Here is a 19,970-nt window from a genome sequence, read left to right on the forward strand (position 1 = left end):
CAGGTTTTTCTGAAGCCATCTTGCTTATCATTTCTTATAGCACTAATAGTCCATCACAATCATACAGAGCAACTTACAGCCATCTCAAATGATGGGCATCTCCTCAATTTCCAATTCTTTGTCACCACAAAGAGTTGAATGGCTAGCTTTTATATAGTACTTTAAGGTTTGCAAAGTGCCTTACAGATGTTAACGCAGTTGACCCGTCACAACAACTCTGAGAGGCAAGTACTATTCATTTCTCTTTGTACAGATGATAAAAATGAGGCAGAAGGAGGTTATGTGATTCCAGGGTCACACAGCTAAGAAGTATCTGAAGCAGGATTTGAAGAGAACCCGGGTCTTTCTGATTCCATGTTCTATGCCTTTCCACTTGCCACCTTTTTATCTAATCTTCATTCTCTTCTATTTACTGGTTCCTTCTCTATTACCTACAAACGTGCCCAAGTTTTTCCATCCTTAAAAAATTTATCTAGAATCTTCCAAGCCATTGTCCCTTCTCTTCCCCTCTTTTTCTCAGCCAAACTGAGGAATGGTCTTGTTCTTTCTGCCTTTTGCCTCTCCCCAGTCTAAGTTACAAAGCTGCCAAAGTGTTATTGCAGACTACCTCCCTCCTCTGTTCATTAAACTCCATTGGCTCCCTATTATCTCTGTGATCAAATACAACTCTTTTGTTGGCATTTAAAACCCCTTATGGGCCAGCTCTTTCCTACATTCCCAACCTTACAGTTCATTTCCCCCCTTAAAAACTCTACAGTCGGCCAGATTGTCCTTGTTGCTGTCCCTCACACACAACATCAAATTTCCCATCTCCTTTCCTTCAAATGGGCTGTCTTGTGTTTGGAGAGCACCCTCCTCTTCAGATCTGCCCCTTAAAATGCCTACTTCTTCCTTCAAAGTTCAATTCAGATGTCACCTCCTACATAAGACTTTTCCTGACCCTCCCGGAGGTCTTAGTTCCTCCCTCTTCCCCTCTTCTTGAAGGCTGGATCTGTTTCACTTTTGTCTTGGTATCCCTCAGTGCCCAACACAATTTCTGATACACTGTTGGCCCTTACTGGGTGGTGTTTGATGACAGGAGGCTGTGAGATCTACATCCACCAGTGTATAGGAGAGGAGTGAGCCAAGGAAGATTACTTTGTTACCACAGTTAAGAAGAATTGAGCTCTAGGCAGTAGCTGCTGCCACAAACGCTAAGAAGAGTACCAATTTCCTTCCAGTTCGAAGGCTGCTGGGCAGTTAGATGGCCAAGTGAATAGAGTGCTAGATCTGGAGTCAAGAATATGTAAGTTCAAATCCAGCCTGAGACACTCTCTAGCCGTGGGACCTTGGGCAAGTCACTTAATCCTGTTTGCTTCTATTTCGTCATCTGCCAAGTGAGGCAGAGAAGGAAAGGACAAACCATTCCAGTATCCCAGCCAGGAAAACTCCAAATGAGGTCACAATGAGTCAAATACAATTAAAACAACTGAACAACAACCATCTAAGTCAATAATTAGAGATAAAACTTTAGGAATGGTGGTGCCTAAACTGGCCCAAATGCCATAAATGTAAAGCTTCACACAATGAAAGGAAAGAAAGCTGAAGAGTCCAATATGCCTCATTGTAGCAGACCACAACTTCTCTGGGGACTCTGTTTCCCTGGGTTTTCCAGGGTGCCACAATGAGCATTCCTCTGTGTTAGCCATGTATCCCTGGGGAAAGTCTTGTCCATTGGGCTATACTACAAGTTGTTCGTGGCCAGATTAAACCAACAGGCTGAGCTATGATTAGAACCTGTTCCCCAAGATTCAAGAATCTCAGCATTAAGGACCCACCAACCCATACCTGAATGGCAATTCTCTCCTCGGCATGCTTGATAAATCTTTATCCTATTTCCACTTGAAGACCTCTAGCAATGTGGGTCCAGCTCCCCTCCAAGACTTTCACTTGAACATGTCTTATCATTAGGAAGTGTTCTTTACATCGACTCCAAATCTGCCTCTACATCCTCTATTTGTTAATCCTCATGACAGCCCTTCTAAAATTTGGAGAGCTTCCTTTCCCCCAAATCTTTTCTTCATAACACCATTTCCTTCAATTGACCCTTGACTTAATTCTACTTTTTAAAAAAAACCATTACCTTCCGTCTTACCATACATATGTTGACTCCAAGGCAGAAAGAGTGGTAAGGGTTGGGCAATGGGGGTTAAGTGACTTGCCCAGGGTCACACATCTAGGAAGTATCTGAAGCCAGATTTGAACTGGGGAAGAGAAGTCTTCCTGAGTCCAGGTCCAGGGTTCTGTCCATGCCTCACCTCGATGCCCTAATCATTCCACTAATCCTGGCAAAAAAGAAAATGAGATCAGACTGGTATGATCTGTTGTTTGTAAAGCCATGCTGGCTCTTAGTAATCACCTTTTCCCTTCTTAAATTCTCGCAAACTAGCTCTTAAATTGTCTATCCCAGACTTTGTCAGGAATTAAAGTCAAGTTCACTGTCATCTATTGCTCTTGTTTTGAAAATTGGAATATTTGTCATTTTTCAGGACTCAGCACCTTTCCCATCCTCCATTGTTTATCAGAGATCATTGGCCAATGGCTTAGTGTGCTTAAGAATTTACATGTCCCTCTCTCCATTCAAATGGAGCTCCTCGAGGGCAAAGACCGTTTTCTTATCTTTTTTGTGTCCCTGGAGCTTAGCACACATGTACAGGATAAATAGAAATAAATGCTTGCAGAATAATTTAACGACAATCACATCTGCCATTTTTTTTTTTGGTACCAAGACATACAGCTCATCTTGACTTGGTTACCTGAACATATTGGGGGTACCTACAGACTGTCTTCCTAGCTCCTCACTCTACCAGAAGTTGAAATCTTTTCTGTTGTATCCTTCCCAATCTAAAGATAACTTCCTTTGTTAAAGAATGCAAAATTAACTAAAAGAGGAATTGCATATATTATCGGACGGTTGATGTGTTAGTTTTGCTGAACTGTTTTTTTTTCCCCTCTCTTTTTAATTCTTTGTTACAAGGGATGGTTCTCTGACAGGAAAGGGGAGAGGGATATATTTGGAAATGAAGGTGATACAAAAACAAAAAAATTAAAGAAAAAGAGAAAGGAAAAGTAGTTCTGCTTTCTTCCTGTATTCATTATCATTTCATTCCATCTACTCTGAGGGGCATTTTTATCTCTTTTTTTGAACCTTATTCATTCATTCCCCACCTTTGACTGTGTAGCTTTTTTTTTTAACCCTTAACTTTCTGTCTTAAAATTTATACAAAGTATTAGTTCTTAGGCAGAAGAGTGGTAAGAGCTAGGCAATGGGGAGTCAGTGACTTGCCCAGGGTCACACAGCTAGGAAGTATCTGAGTTCATATTTGAACCCAGGACCTCTTGTCTCCCTGTCTAGCTCTCACTTTACTGAACCAACTTCTAGTTGATCCTATTAATTGCTTTAACAAAAATATCTTACCTATTATATTAGAATCTATCCTAAATATTGATTCCAAGACAGAAGAGGAGTTAGGGCTAGGTAATGGGAGTTAAGTGACTTGCCCAGGGTCACATAGCTAGGAAGTATCTGAGGTCAGATTTGAACCCAGGATCTCCTGTCTCTAATCCTTATTATCTAGCTGCTTGTAAATGTTAAATGTTATTATTAGAGAATAGAAAAATCATTCTTATCTTGTTCAATGAAATTCAGATAGAAATACTCCTGAGACCAATAGGTGTCTTGCTATAATTTTTTAGATTTCATATTCTGCAGATTCTTGCATAGGTGGATAAAATAAATGCTTTTTTATATTGATATATATATATATCATATGTATATATATACTAGATATATATATAGTATATATCATATACTATTACTATCATGATTTTTATATCACTTTCATTTGCCCCTCATTGTCTTTACCCAAATCCCAACTTGTTTACTGGCCCCAAAACTTCAGTTGCCAACAGACCTGCTCAGCCTCTGTCATTGTGACACACTCTCCCCTCTTCTCCTACTCCCTCCCCGTCCTCCATTAGGGATCAAGGTCCCAGCTGGGCATCCAGCATCCATCCTCTGTGCCATCATTTCTGATGACCCGGTGTAGCTCTATTTTTGAAATTCTATCCAGAGTTCAAAGCCCAGCTCCGGTGTCATCCTTCCGAAAGCCCCACCACTTCTCTCCCCTTTTCTCCTGGTTAAAAATGGTATTTCTTTCCTCTGACCTTCCAAAGAACTTTGTCTCCTTTTACATTCTAATAGAGCAGGAGTTCTTAACCATTTCTGTGTATCCTAGACTCCCTGGATCTAATGAGATGCTATTTTAAAGTGCTTCACAGTGCCTGGCACATTTGTTGTTGTTCAGCCCTTTTTCAGTTGTGTCTAACTCTTTCTTGACAGAGATACTGGAGTAGTTTGCCATTTCTTTCTCCAGCTTATTTTACAGATGAGGAAACTGAGGCAGACAGGGTTAAGTGATTTGCCCAGGGTCACACAGCTAGTGAGTTGGCCCCGGAAGGATGAATCTTTCTGATTCCAAGCCTGGCACTCTATCCATTGTGCCACTTAGCTGCCCATCTAGCATATAACAGGGGCATAATAAGAGTTTGTCTTCCCACACCTCTGCTTTCAGCAGTAGAGTAAAATCTCAGCATGTTCTTAAGAAAATAAAATAAAATACATAAGATTATAAAGGTAACCAATTGTACTGAAATATAGTGATCCAAATTTTCTTTAAATGAGTTCATAGGTATGGGTAGGTAGCTCAGTGGGTAGAGAGCTAGGTGTAGAGATGGGATGGCTTGGGTTCAAATATGGCCTCAGACACTTCCTAACTGTATGACTCTGGGCAACTCACTTAATCCCAATTGCCTAGACCTTACTTCTCTAATGCCTTGGAACCGACATTCAGTATTGATTCTAAGACAAAAAGAAGTTAAGAATTAAAAAAAAAAATTTTTTTTAAGAGTTCATGGACCTCAGCTCAGAAATCCTTGTTTAGGGTCAGCCTGGTATAATGGAGAAAGCACTAGACTCAGAACCGAGAAGACCTGAATTCAAATTTTGTCTCAGATATTTATTGGCTATGTAACCCTGGTTGAGTCACTTAAACTCTGGTTGCCTAAGTTTCCTCATCTGTAAAATGGGGGTAATAATAGCACCTACCTACCAGAACTGTTGTGAGGATCAAATGAGATGGTATTTGTAAAATGTTTTGCAAACTTGGTGGTGCCACCTCTATAAACACTAGCTAGCCAAGACAGTGATCCAGGACAAGTCTGAAGGACTTTGGACAAAGAATGCCGTCCACCTCCAGAGAAAGACCTGTTGGAGTTGGATGCAGATCAAAGCATGCGATTTTCCACATTTATTTATGGTTTGATTTGGGGGGGTTGGTTCTATATAAGTGTTCTCTTATAACAAGACCAATATGGAAGTGTGTTTTGCATGATAATACATGTATAATCCAGATCAAATTACTCACCATCTCCAAGAGGGGGAAGAGAAGGAGGGAGACAACTTGGATCTTGTCATTTCGGAAGACGTATGCCTTGAAAAATAAATAAATGCCAGCTAACTGTTCTTAATCGATTTCTTGCTATGTTTCTTTCACACTATTGTCGGTTGGTTAATAAATAAGCATTTATTAGTCGCCTGCTTTGGACAAGACCCTGTGGTATGTGTTGGGACTACAAAAAGAGGCCAAAACACAGTTCCTGCCCTCCTGGAACTCACAGTCTAATGGAGGAGATAACAAGCAAAGGGATATGTACAACTAATCTGTTTATAAGATAAAAGGGTAATAATTAAGAGAGAAAAGTCACTAGAATTAGAGGGGTTAGGAAAGGTTTCCTGCATAAAATGAAATTTTAGTTGGGACTTGAAGAAAGTCTGGGAAGATAGGAGGAGGGAGAGCCAGAAAAAATGCCCAGAACTGTTGAAGAGTAAGGCATGCAAAGACTAAATAGGTGAGGGGCTAGGCTATGAAAGGCTTTGAGCAACAGTAGGTTTTTTATTTAATCCTGGAAGTAATAGAGAGCCTTTGGAGTTTATTTAATGGGCAAGCAGGGAAGGGGAGGACCTGTGCTTTAGAAAAATCACTTAATGGCTGAACGGAAGATGGCCTGAGGCAGGCAGATCCATCAGCAAGTTATCGTAATAGTCCAGGTATAAGGTAATGAGGGCCTGCGTGCACAAGAGGGGTGGCAATGTCAGAGGAGAGAGGGGGCCATATTTGAGAGGTATTACAAAGATGACATTGGCAAGCCTTGGCTACAGATTGGATATGGCGGGGTAAGAGATGGTGAGGATTCAAGGATTGCATGTAGGGTGCAAGCCTGGAGGACTGGGAGAATAATGGTACCCTCAAGAGTAAGAGGAAAATTAGAAACCAGGAAAGCCTGGGGAGAAAGATAACGAGTTCAGCTTTAGATGTGTTGAATTTACTATGTCTGCTGAATATCTGGTTAGTTTGAAAGGCAGCCAGAGACGTGACTCACTGGAAGAAAGCAGAGAGGTTAGGGCAAGATAGGTAGACCTGAGAATCTTTAGCATAGAGATAATAATGAAATCCAGAGGAGCTGATGAGATCACCAAGTGATATAGTGTAGAAGGAGAAGAGAAGAGGGTCTAGGACAGAGCTCTGAGGGACATCTGGTTGAGGGTCAAACAGAAGAGACTAAGGATCGGTCAGCTCATTAGGAGAAAAAACAGGAGAGAATGGTGGCTTAAAAATCTAGAGAGAAGGGATTATCAACGCAAAGAGGGTAATAAACAGAGTCCAAGGATTCAGAGACGTCAAGAAGAACGAAGATTGATTTGGAAACTGAGATCTTTGGTGACTTTTCAGTGGAGCAAAGAGATGGGAAGCCAGAATATAAGGGGTTAAGAAGAGAGTGAGAGAAGAGTAAGTGTAAGCACTACTGTGGATGGCCTTTTCCAGAAGTTTAGCCTCAAGGGGCAGAAGAGATATAGAACAATAGTAAGGATGGAAGGACCAATCGAGGATTTTTTGAGAAAAGGATAATCAGAATTCTTAAACATAGAGATGGCATATTTGTGGGTGATGCCAAGATCAAAAGTAGTTTTGTGTAAGGCTGAGGTGGGATGGAAGAGTAGGTCTTGAGAAGTGGATTGGAGGGGGAGCTAGATTAGGGTTAATATATATGTTGAAGTCCGCTAGCATGAAGGCAGGAGTTGGGGAGGAAAGATTCAGCCATGTACCAAACTCACTGAAGGAAGAAGAGGAGTGATCTGGGGGGTCTACAGACAATAGCTGCCAAGATTCAGGGCAGTGGATGTGTGTAACATGAACCTAAAAGGTGGAGAAGATATTGAGTGATGGAGGAAAGGGCAATGGGGAGCCAGGAGTATTCCAACTCCCTTCTTCAACCAGTGAGCTGAGGGCTGCAGCCAGTACTCAGAAGGGCGACACAGTAGTTCATATTTGCCATTTGTAATGCACTACATTGTTAGCACTGTAAGGCATCTTCCCATCTTCTCTAGCACCTAGGACAGGGCTGTGAATGTAGAGTAAATAGTGAGTGAATGAATGAATGAAGTACCCCATTCATTCATAGATCATCCACTTGATCCTCTTTCCTAGCCCCATTGGGTAATACTGGGTAAGACCCATTTTACATAAGTCAGAGGGGTCTTGGTTTCCTACAGCTAAAACTGGATGGAATCTCAGACCATCTAATCCAGTCTCATTTTTCAGATGAGGAAACTGAGGCCAAGAGAGATTTGGTGACTCATCCAAGGTCATCAGAGGTGGGATTTGAACCTCAAATCCTCAGATTCTGAAGCTTTTTCCACTGTACCATCCTGCCTAGACAGTACCGTATATTGTCACCAGTTTTCTCAGGGAGAGAGAAGGAAGTAGGGTGAGTCCAAGAGTGTGTCAGAGCTGATTGTTCAGAGTGAGCATTTACACCTTGGAAATGGACAAAGTGCAAATTAGGGCTTAGTATACTGCTTTGATAATCATCTAGACTTAAGGCGATGGAGAAAATATTAATAATGGAGACCAAACACACTTTTTTCCTGGAGGACCTTTTCTTTTTTTCCAGAGAGCCGGTTGTTGCCAATTGATGAGCCCATCATAGGCTGACTTTCCAGTCTCCTCCCCCCTCCGTGCGCCTCTCTCCGTGCATTCTGACCCAGTGACACGGGCCTTCTTGCTGTTCTTTGCACAGGACACTCCGTCTCCTGACTGAGCTTTTTCTCTGGCTATTCCCCGTCCCTGGACCCTTCTTCTTCCTCATCTCCACCTCTTGGCTTCCCTCAAACCTCAGCTGATGCCCAGCGTTTTCTAGGAAGCCTTCCCCAAGCCTGATAATTGTTTGCACGGAGTCCTAGTCGATTTGAGCATGTTCAGAGGTGGGAGAGCAGACTGGAAAAGAACGGGAGACAATGCCAAATGGGGATCGGCTGAAGGCACTAGGAATGAGAGCTCCGCAGCTGTCTAAGCGAATCTGCAGGGCTTTCCCAAGAAGGATTCCTCTCCTTCTGCTTGGCCCAGAGGACAGAACTGGGAACCGGTGCAGGAGACCCAGAGGCCCCAGAGGCCCATTTCAGCTCTGTAGAAGGGAGGACTTCCGGGGCACGAGGGCAGCCCTGCAGGACAGTGGCCTCCAGGGCCAGGAAGTCTTCTAGCAAAGGGATTCTTTAACAGGGTTTCCTCGGGTTCCCTTAGGGTTCCGGGTAGATGGCGGCTGAGGCCTGGGGCTTTGTGGAGGCCGTGCTTTCCCCGGGCTGGGAGCCTCCTTCCCAGCTGCTGGGGGCCTGGTCTGGACCTTTCTGTCCCTCACGCCTGCCTTCTTCTCTTTTAGAGAGAATTAAAGGAGCAGCAGAAGAGCCTGCAGGACAGCGAACGGGAGCACACCGAGGCCTTGCAGCTCCTCAAGCGCCAGCTGGCTGAGACAAAGGTGAGCCCAGGGCGGGCCCCCTGCACACCTAGGGCCCGAAGCAGCGCTGGGAGGCATTGTGGGGAGGGAGGGGGAAGGCAGGTGTCCCCTCTGTGTGTCTGGAGCAGACAGCCAGGGATTGGGCCAGAGACAATAGGCACATCCACCAGCTGCTTCCCTCCTCTACCCCTTGGGGTCCAGGGGGCAGAGGGGGGAGAGGTAGGGTTCAGCCTCTCTTCTGAGCCTGCCTTGTGTCCCCTGCCTAAGCTCCTGGGTCCGAGGAGTTCTGTGGCAGCCTTGTCAGGCCCAAAGGCCACGAGGTGCCTCTTGGAAGCCCCCAGGCTGGGCTGGCCTGACCTGGACCTCGAGACCACCTAGTAGGACTGGGAAATAAAAAGGCCTGTTCTCTCTGCAGCCCCTTCTCTCTGCCCTCCCCTCCTCTCTCCCCATGTGTTCCTTTTATCCTCGCCCGCTTCCTGTTCTCCTCCCTCCCCTCCCTTCCCCCCTACTTTTTTGTCCATCTGCCAGGCCTTCTTGGGGGCCCGTGGGGTCTCAGAGCCCCTCGCCATTTCCCCCAGCCCTACTTCCTGCCTCAGCCTGGGTGTTTATATAAGAAATGCCTTTGGTTTTCCTGCAGACACTTTGGAGGTCATATTTCACCTAGTCGCCAACTGTGCGCTCGTGCGGCATTTGTGCACACAAAAAATCTTCCACTATTTTCCCCCTCCAACGGCTCACGATGGCTGGAAGGCCCACCCTGCCCTCCCAAAGGCTCTGTCCGTGGGGCCGAATTCAGGAGATGCTCCGAGTCTGGGGGACTCCTGCATTGGGCCACGCTTGTCTGTAAAAGGTTTGCCTTTAAACGTCCAGGTTAATGGCTCCTCATCCCATCCAGAAGCGACATTTTCAGCAAGTTTTTATTGAATAGTTTCAGTGTGCCCCAGCTCTGGGCTCTGAGAAGAGGAGAGAACACACTTCCCCGTGTTCTAGAAGGCTACCGGCCCGAGACAAGAAAAAAGAATTCACAGAAGTGGGACAAAATGGACCCACCTTTTTTTAAATTTTAACCCTTAACCTTCCGTCTTAGAATCAATACTGTGTATTGGTTCCAAGGCAGAAGAGCAGTAAGGGCTGAGCAATGGGGGTCAAGGGACTTGCCCAGGGTCACACAGCTAGAAAGTGTCTGAATCTACATTTGAACCCAGGACCTCCCTGTCTCTAGGCCTGGCTCTCTATCCACTGAGCCCCCCAGGTGCCCCTCTTTTTTTTTTTTACCAAAGAAAATGAATTTTTTATTAGCATTGTTCCAAGCAATGAATATGTATGAACTGATCCCTAATTTGAATGGGACAGACAGAAAAGAAGCCATCCAGAGTCATGGATGAAGGGGTTCCACAATTTCAAACAGGACCCTCTTTTTCCGTTCTCCATATAGTAAACTGTTCATGATGAGAAAGAAAGGAAAGGCTAGATTAGGCGTTAGGACAGACCAGGCTTTGAATCCTGGCTCTGGCACTTAACGAGCTGTGAGACTGTAGGCAAGTCACTGTCCAAGCCTCCATGTTTTCTTCCATTGTAATAGGAATAATCAAGCTCACATGCCCTCTTGGAGAGGCAGAATGGACTAAGGGCCAGCTGTGGGGCTGGGAAGAGCTGAGATGAAGTTCTGGCTCTGCCACCACTTTGGGGCAGTTTTCAAGCGAGTTCCTTTCTCAGGGTCCCCAGACTGTTGCCTGCTTGAGTCAAAGGAGTAAAACAACACACCTGGAGTTTCCTGCCCCAAAGAAATCCCAGTTGTGGACAGACACCCTCCCCTTCCTCATCCCAGCCAAAAAAAGTGACCAAGAGGCTCAAAAAACGACCAAGAGGCTCAAGGGAAACGGCGGGACGAGGGCTTTCGAAGGCTTAAAGAACTGGAGAAGTTCATGCCGGCACCGAGCATTCTGGGGCTCGTGGGGGGCTGTGCCAGGTCCAAAGGGGGATCCTGAGACCCCATCCCCTTTTTTGTCTGGCCTGACCGGGGCTGGGACTGCCCAGGAAGAGGCAGGCTGGATGGGCCGCCGCTGCGATGCCAAGAGCCACTAATTACTGTCTGTCTCTCCTGACTCCCCAGCCTTCGGGGAACAGGGAGTTCCTTCTCCAGTCCCTTCAGTCACCCACACTGGCAGTGCTTAGCGGGACTGCTTAGCGCTCACGCCCCAATGCTCTTTGGAGAGAGGGCTTTGAAAAGAGCTTCGATTCAGCCTGTCAGTTCTTTACAGGCAGCCGTGTCAGGCTTGGAATAGGCCTTAATTGAGCCTTTGTTCGGCGTACAGTAGGTTTCCCCTCCGCCCCCCCAGCTTTGCCGGTGGGATGTCAGCTCTGAGAGAAGCAGCCTCTGCTCAGAGGAACTTCCAGCTAGAGCGCGCAGCTGGAGGGGAGGATGCTGCTGGACCGCAGGGTCCCCCACCAGCTGGGAATTTCCCCTCGCCTCACTCAGCCCCCCTCAAGGACTTCTGGCAAACAGGGCTCTGAGGGTGGAGCTCGAGGCAGGCTTCTGAAGGAGGAGAGCCCTTCCTGGTCTGCTGGGGGGCTCTCCACTGCCCTCGGGAGGGAGATATGGAGCATTGCCCTCTATGGATGGGCTCTGCTGTCTCCTCTGTGGCTGGACAAGTAGAATGAAGAGTGCCGCCCTGAGAGGGATTGCAGAAGTCAAATGGACAGGACGTGGAGGATTTAGAAACAAGAAGGACTTCAGAGACTATCTTTCTTCTTTTACAGAAGAGGAGCCAGAGGCTTGGGGGGGGGGGGGGATTTGCCCAAAGTCACACAGCGATAAGGAATAGTCAGGATTGGTCCTTTTGTTACAAAGCTAAAGCTCTTTCTGCCGTGTTATACCAACATGGTAGGTGATTGGATAAAAATTGGAGGAGAAGGAGGAAGAAGAGGAATAAACTTAGAAGTTTGAGACCTGGGGGGCCTGGAAGGACTAGGCACCTACAGTAGATTGTTCAGAGGAAGAGTGAGTTTCCAAGACAAAGGGAGGAGTTCCAATTTAGACACATTTGGAGGAAATTGGAAGAGGACTTGGAAGAGTGGAAGGAGAACCCAATTTGAAGTCAGAACCTGTGTTCAAATCCTGGCACTGCTACCCCCTAGTCTTTTAACCTTAGTTTGCTAGCCTATAAAAGGAAGAGGTTGGATTAGATCTCCTCTGGAGTGTCTTCCACTTTTAAGTGGACAATCCCTTGAACACCCTTCTTGTCCCTGCTATAACATTTTGCCTGTTCCTCCTTTGTTAAGTTGCATGATTCCTCCCAGGGACCTTCTGATATACTTGTATAACTCAGCAGCCTCAAAGCCTAGGACTTGAATTCAGATTCTCCCCCTTAACACCCTGTGGCTAAAGATTTGGGGGGGGCGTTTATGCACCAGTGCTTAATACAGTGCCCAACGCACAACTGGGACTTAATAAATGCCAGCTGGCTATTTGTATTCCTGATGCCTAGCATAGCGCTTGGCACATAGTTTTATAAATGTTTATTGATTGATGTGACTTTGGACAAATCATTTCTAACTTCTCTGAACCTCAGTTTCCTCATCTGTAAAATCAGGATAAGAATACCTACAAGATTTGTCTCAGGGTTGTTATGAGTCATAGACGTGATGTGTGTAAAGCTCTCTTCAAGCTTTAAAAAACAAAATCGGTATCAGCCACCATTATTACTACTCCCTACACTGAATATAGGTGGACCCAGAAATATCATGGAGTAAAAGTCAGGCCAAAACCAATCCTGTGAACATTTTCTGTGCCCTTCCCCCCACATACATACAAAGTAGAGGGGACCCAGGACCAAGACACTGGGGCATCATTAGAAGAGAAGCCCCTGGGGGCAACTAGGTGGTTTAGTAGAAAGAATAAGACCTGAAGTCTGAAGGTCCTGGGTTTAAATCTGGCCTCAGGCACTTCCTAGCTGTGTGACCCTGGGCAAGTCACTTAATCCCCATCTTCTAGCTCTTACTGCTCCTCTGCCTTGGAACTGATCCTTAGTATTGATTCTAAGACGGAAGGTAAGGGTTTAAAAGAAATAAATAAGATAAAGGGATCAAACAACATCTACCAGTCAGGGTTGAAGTGAGGATCAAATGAGATAACACATGTGCAAGCCTTAAAAGTAATCTATAAATGCTAGATGGATAGCATAATAATATTTTGTTATATTCTCTTAGGCTATTTGGTTCAACCATTCCCTAGTTGATAGACGCCCCCTCAGTTTCCCCTTCATTGTCTCTACGAAAAGAACTGCTATAAATATTTTCATGTACCAACTGTCCTGCTACTTCATGGTAAATGGAAATATTCCCATAGAACTCTGATTAACTCCTTATCAGCTTCTCTATGATAATAACTGCTGTGTGAGCTGGGGCAATTAGGTAATGCCATAGTGGATAGAACACAGGACCTCGAGTCAAGAAGACTCATCTTCTTAGGTTTAAATTTGGCCTCAGACACTTTTTAACTCTGGAACCCTGGGAAAGTCCCTTAACCCTGTTTGCCTCAGTTTCCTCATCTGTCAAATGAACTGGAGAAGGAAACGGCCAACCACTCCAGGATCTTTGGCAAGAAAACCCCAAATGAGGTCACAAAAATCAGACATAACTGAAAAATGATTGAGCAACAAAAGCTTCTTAAGCTGTGTGCTTCAACACCTTACCATTGCCCAGTTCCTTAGTCTTCCCAACTCCTGAGACCCCTTTTTAGACAAAGAATTCTCAGCATCACAGAATTGGAAGGAACTGTAAGAGGCCATCCAGTCCAACCCATTCTTAAACAAGAATCCTGTACAAATGGAGATTTTGAATCTTTGACTTCATTCCCCAGACGTTCTTAGTATTTCCCCAAATTCCCTATAATCTCTCCTGCGTCTCCATGTTGGCGAGATCACGTTATTGGTATTTAAATGGATGTATGCTCTTCCCATGTTCTTTTTTTTTTTTACCTGTGACCAGGCTGAATTCAGGCAATTCTTTTGCTTTAGTTATTATTAATAAAACTTTATGAAATATAGCATTTAGTTATTATATATTAATTTTAATCTTTACAATCCTTTCGACAAGATCCCCAATGAGCAGTCTAGTTTTTGAGAGGGAGGGAGGGAGAGAGAGAGAGAGAGAGAGAGAGAGAGAGAGAGAGAGAGAGAGAGAGAGAGAGAGAGAGAGAGAGAGAGAACCCACTGCTCCATGAGATGGCCAATTCCACTTTTGGACAGCTTGGATGATTAGGGAGTATTCCCATATGTTGAAATTAAGTCTCCCTACCTGATACCCCCACCCATGGCTGTTAGTTTTGCCTCTGAAGACCAATCAGAACAAAACCTAATCCCTCTTTCCCTGGGAAGCCCTCTGAAATACTTGAAGATGGCTCTTACATCTCTACCGAGGCTTCATTCTCTTCCTCTTCTCTACGTGTGGGTATTTTCCATGGCTTTGGATTTGTCCTTGTTCTTCTTCTCTCCTTCTTCTACATTTTTTTCCTTTGTGATCTTACCCATTCCTAGGGCTTCAATAGCCATCCCTGTTTGGATGCTTCCAGTCCTGGAGCTCTCGTCATACACTGCCACTTGCCTGTTAGATTTCTCCATCTAACCATTTTCTCCATCTATTTTCACCTGCCAGAACCAAAAACTTGTCCTATCCAAGACTGAACTCCTCATTCTAACCATGAGTTCCCCCCATAGCCTCAGACCTCACCCAGTGTTTTATGTGCTCCATGTGTTGTCATTCCATAGTATAGGCATATGTGTTATATTCATGGGCTCCATGAAAAGAGGGCTTGTTGTACCCAATCTTTGAGTTCAAACCAGTGCTTAGCACAATGCTCTGTATACAGGAGGTGCTTAATAATTGTGTTGAAATGAATTTGTTCAACATATATTTAGTACCTCCTGTGGACAAAACCCTTATAGCATCTTTTTCCTCATTTTCTGCCAAACTTCTAGAAATAGTCATGTACATTCTCTGCTTCCACTTCCTCTCAACCCACTCATTCTGCTTTTTCCCACCATGGCCTCCTGTCAGAATCCTGCTTATCCAGAGACCAGGAGGAGGTGTCAGAGGGTGAATCCCACCAGACTAGTGTGATCCCTTCCCCCCTGAACCCTGCCTAACCTGGTCCCACTAGCATCCTCCCTCCTAACAGTTCACCCTTGGGGCTCTTTAGAAGAACCATGCTAGGTGTGATACATGTTTTCCCATTCTATTTCACTGAAGAGTACTTTCCAAGAAAGCTGGCATCCAGGCTGACTAAGTCCTAAAATACTGCTCTCAGAAGTAACCCAGGGAGGCAGCTAGTCGATTGAGACTCAGGTCTAGAATGGGAGGTCCTGGGTTCAAACGTGGCCTCGGTTCCTAACTGTGTGACCCTGAGCAAGTCACTTAACCCTGACTGCCTAGCCCTGACCTCTCATCTGCCTTGGAACTCAATACACAGTCTTGATTCAACAGAGTTTAAAAAAAAATAACCCAGGATGCTCTGACCCTGAGTCTAAAACCTCATTGGATCAGAAGAGAGCCAGAGGATGGAAGGGGGATACAGCCTAGGACAGAAGAACTGTGAAGGGTCTGGGGGCGAGAGGGTAGGCAGCCACATGCAGTTCTCTGTTTGAGCACCTACTCCGTGCTAGGAGAGACAAGAGCAGAAGACCTGGGCACTGCGTTCAATGAGCTCGTCTCTTTGGAGAGAGAAGCCTGGCACCGGGGAAACATTTAATGGGACAATGAATAGCAGCTTTCATTCATCTCTCACGGACTCCCTGTCATCTTCCCGACAGCACTTTTCCCTCAAGTCCTGAGCCCCTACCTTCCCTCCTGGACCACCTCTTCCCCTGCTCCTGCCTTCTCCAACTCCCAGCCCACCAGGGTGTCTCCTGAGAAGAATGAAACCAGCCCCAGTGACCTGGGGGCCCCGTAGGATGAGTCTTTGAGTTCAAAGACCAGACAGTTGATTTTGGATCCTTACTAGCTGTAGGACCCCACCGAGAATAAACATGTGAAAAAGAGAAAGAATGGGGCAGAACGTGCATTTCTTTTCATCTGGGTACATGAGAAAAAGAATATACAAACATATCAAGGAACTGAGTGTAGAAGATGTATCTCACCTTTACTGGACTTGACTGGACACTTGATGCCTCAGTCTCCTCACCTGTAAAATGGTTATGATAATACCTACAGTACATACGCCACCCAATTCCATCTCATCCCAAGGTGCCTTTGAGCAGGAAGTGAGACAGTGTAAGTAAACTACTTGTTATTTGTGTTAACTACTATACAGCCCCCTCCCTTCTTCTCGAGGACCCCAAGCCGTTGTCTTCACCCAGCCTTTCATCCTCCTTTCAATCTCAGTGGATGATCCCCCTTACTAAGCCTAAACTCCCTCTGTGGCTTTGGGGTTGTCTTATTTTCTACGTAATAGGAACACCTGCCTGTAGTGAATCCTTTGGGACTCTTCTTCAAATTCTTCTTGCCTTTTTCCCTGACCTGAAGGAGGTAGCTGTGTCTAGCTAGCTAATTCTTACCAACTTAGACCTGGAAGGAATCTTAGAGGTCAATGAGCCCCCCTCCTTCCTTCTTCATTTTACAGATGAGGAAACTGAGGGAGAGAGAGGTCCATTGACTTGCCCAGGGACACTGAGGCAATTAGAAACAAAACCAGAATTCAAACCCAAGACCTCTTCACTCTCAGTTCATTACTGTACCATCTCAACTCTCATGAGTCTAGTTTTAGTGGAGAGAAGCCTCATCCAAGGTTGGAGGTGATGGCTCCTGATCCGCTGAGAACTTGGCATCAAGTAAGACCCAGGGAGGCCACCAGGAAGCTGGTAGAGTTGGGTGGAGCCAACCCTTGGAAGAGGAGCTTCCTAATTGCCAGGCTGGTGGGAGGCTAGGAGGCAGCCTGCTCCATCGCTCTCCCTGAGAAAATGATCACCTACAATAGGAGGCGAGGACTCAACCCTGGGCAGGTTTAGCAGGTCCTGGAGAAGTGAGTAAGCTTGGAAGCTGCCTAATTCACCCTGGATGGATTTCTCAGGCGTGCACTTCTGGGTGGGTTACCTATGACTCCCTGCCTCTATTTCTGCTCTGACTTTTTGTCCTTAGCAGTTCTGGAAGTGGCAAACTCGTTATCTGAAAGGACGTGGGAAATGGGAAAGAAGCCATGGACCACTCAAGCCGAGCCCTCTAGAGATGGGGATGGGAGGGTGGCGGTGGCATAGGCAGAGTTTAATTAGCTTGGAGAAGGGCTGGGGGAGGAGGAAGCAGCGGGTGGTGGTCAGTTCAGGGAATAGGCAGCTCAGAGAGCTGGGTCAGAGCTTTTTGAGTGTTTTAGAGTTCTTCAGGAAGAACTCAGTTCCTAGAAGAGATTGTTCCCCTCCGGGCACATCTGCTTATGATCTGAGAATGGAGGGGCTGCTCTAAGACTAATTCCAAGCCCTCCACTTGCATCCTTCAAATGAGATGTTTAAAATGATGGTAATAATTTTTGTTGTTCAGTCATTTTCAGTTGAGTCTGTCTCTTTGTGACTTCATTTTGTCAGCAAAGATACTAGAGTGCTTTGACATTTCCTTCTCCAGTTCATTTTATGTATGAGGCACACAGGTTAAGTGACTTGCCCAAGGTCACACAGCTAGGAAGTGTCTGAGGCCAGATTGGAACTTAAGACTTAAGTCTTCTTGATTCCAGACCCAGCGTACTATCCACAATGACACCACCCAGCTGCCCCAATGTTAACAATAGTAGCTGGCATTTATATAATGTTTTAAGGTTTGCAGAGCACTTACATGCTAACTCACTTGAACCTTAGAACAACCATGCAAAAAAAAAAGTGCTATTATCCCCCTTTTACTGATGAGAAAACTGAGGCTTGTTGAAGTCAAATGACTTGTCCAGGATTGCATTACAAATAAATGCTAACAATAAGGAAGGATTTGAACTCAGATCTTCCTGATTCCCAAGTCCAACACCATCCACTGAATTTCCTAGGTAGCATACATAAAACATTTTGCAAATCTTAAGGTAACATTCAGACATGCCTCGGAGATACTATGGGTTTGGTTCCAGAGCACCACAATAAAGTGAATATTGGGGGGGGGGGGCGGAGTGAGCCATGGGGGCAGCAACCAAAAATATGTTTTGTGTGATGATACATGTATAATCCAAATCTAATCACTTGCCAATTCCAGAAGTGGGGAAGGAAAGAGGAAGGAGACAATATGGATCATATAAGTTTGGGAAACTTATGTGAAAATGTCTTATTATGTAATTGGTTTAAATATATATAAATATAAAGTATTTATATATATTAAATATATAAATATAAAATATGTGTATATATAATATATATACATATATATATAATACAGGGGGCAGGTGGTAGCTCAGTGGATTGAGAGCCAAGTCCAGAGATGGGAGGTCCTGGGTTCAAATCTGGCCTCAGACACTTCCTAGTTGTGCAACCCTGGGCAAGTCACTTGACTCCCATTGCTTTGCCCTTATCGCTCTTCTACCTTAGAACCAATATACAGTATTGATTCTAAGGTGGACGGTGAGGGTTTTAAATAAATATATATTTATTATTGTGATTATTACATGTAATTGGGAAGGGGGAATAAAATACTATATTAATTTTTAAATGCACTGTGAGGTTCAGTAAGGCAGAGTACAATAAAGCAAGGTATGCCTATATATTAGGTATCATTTTACTACTGTTAGCCCCAGCCTATCCTCTTCCATCTTCTCATTGTATCAGTCATCTCTGCTGCTCCCTCCATCTTCATGCTTTCCCTTCAAACTCTCGTAGTCTGGCTCCTGCCCTCACCACTCTATAGAAGATGCTTTCTTCATGGATCCCTAATTCCCTAATCAAGTAGCCCTTTCTTTTTAATCTCCTTATCGTGAATAATATAATTAATAATGACTTCCATTTACTTTAAGGTTTCCAAAGTTGATTTACTTGCTTTGTAGAGAGTGTCACTTTTCTTATCCCCTAATCTGACATAAAGGGAAACTGAGGCTTAGAAAGGGAAGTGATTTAAGGCTCATGGATTACAAATAGCCAGGACAGGCCAGGATCCCACCCCAGGTTTTCTGATTCTAAGATCAATACTCTCCTCATCGTATCATGTGGCCTCCCATTACCAACCACCGAGGATCGGGGAAGACTCACCGGAACAGGTGGCATTGGAGTTGGGTTATTACCACCAGGATAAAATATTCTCAGCCTGGCATGTAAAGCCCTCCGTAATCTGGCTCCCTCCTACCTTCCAGGATTTATTCCATGTCATTCCCTTTCAGGCATTATACATTCCAGCCAAACTTCCCTTCTGGCCATTTCCCATTCAGGACATTCCAACTCCTACCTCCATGACTGTGCACAGGATGCCTCCCCTCTCTGCAAGGCTCTCCCTCTCCACCTTAGCCTTTACAGAATGGATTAGAGGGAGATGGTAGAGATGGAATTGGAGACAGGATCTGGAAACTGATTGGATGGGAGAGATGAGGGGGAAAGTAGAGCCAGAGATTAAACTCAAGGTTTAAACATGAGAAACTGAGTAAACGGGGGTGCTTCTGACAGAACATGTTGAATGAATGAAAGAAATCCCTTTTAAGCTTCCTGGGCTTTTGGCCCCAGAGTGGCTAGAGGTTAAAGTTGAATAAGTCTGCTAAATCAGTCTCTTCTGGCCCCAGATCTATGGGACAAGAGGGGTGGGAGGCAAGGGAAGGGGAGCAGTTATCCCCTTCTGGCTTGAAACAAAAATGGATCTTCAGTGCAGAAGATAGGAAAGAGTTTTTTTAGTCCTAGATTATGTTTACATTGGTGTAGGGAAATCATTCTACAAGCATTTCTTTTCATAAGAGAAAGTAGACCCACCTTTGCTGACCAGCCATAACCCCATGGTTGGTTGGTTCATTGGTTGGCTGGTTGGTTGGTTTTTTTAGTTCAATCAAGCATTTTTAACCAGCTATTGTATGCAAGGTACCATGTTAAGCAAAAAATGAAACCAAAAAAAATCCTTGGAGCTTACATCTTATTGAAGAGAAACAACCC

At 44.9% G+C, this 19,970-nt stretch overlaps 1 protein-coding gene across 1 annotated transcript in view; it reads left to right on the forward strand.

Moving 5' to 3' along the window:
• The window catches only part of TRIM62 (tripartite motif containing 62), a 75,625-nt gene that overhangs the window by 20,152 nt on the left and 35,503 nt on the right, over positions 1-19,970 (forward strand). The window contains exon 2 of the mRNA XM_056795352.1: positions 8,815-8,910. Within this exon, the coding sequence (XP_056651330.1) occupies positions 8,815-8,910 (96 nt within the window). The remainder of the gene's footprint in view (positions 1-8,814; positions 8,911-19,970) is intronic.

Source organism: Monodelphis domestica, chromosome 4 (genome assembly GCF_027887165.1).
Source record: "Monodelphis domestica isolate mMonDom1 chromosome 4, mMonDom1.pri, whole genome shotgun sequence".
NCBI lineage: Eukaryota > Metazoa > Chordata > Mammalia > Didelphimorphia > Didelphidae > Monodelphis > Monodelphis domestica.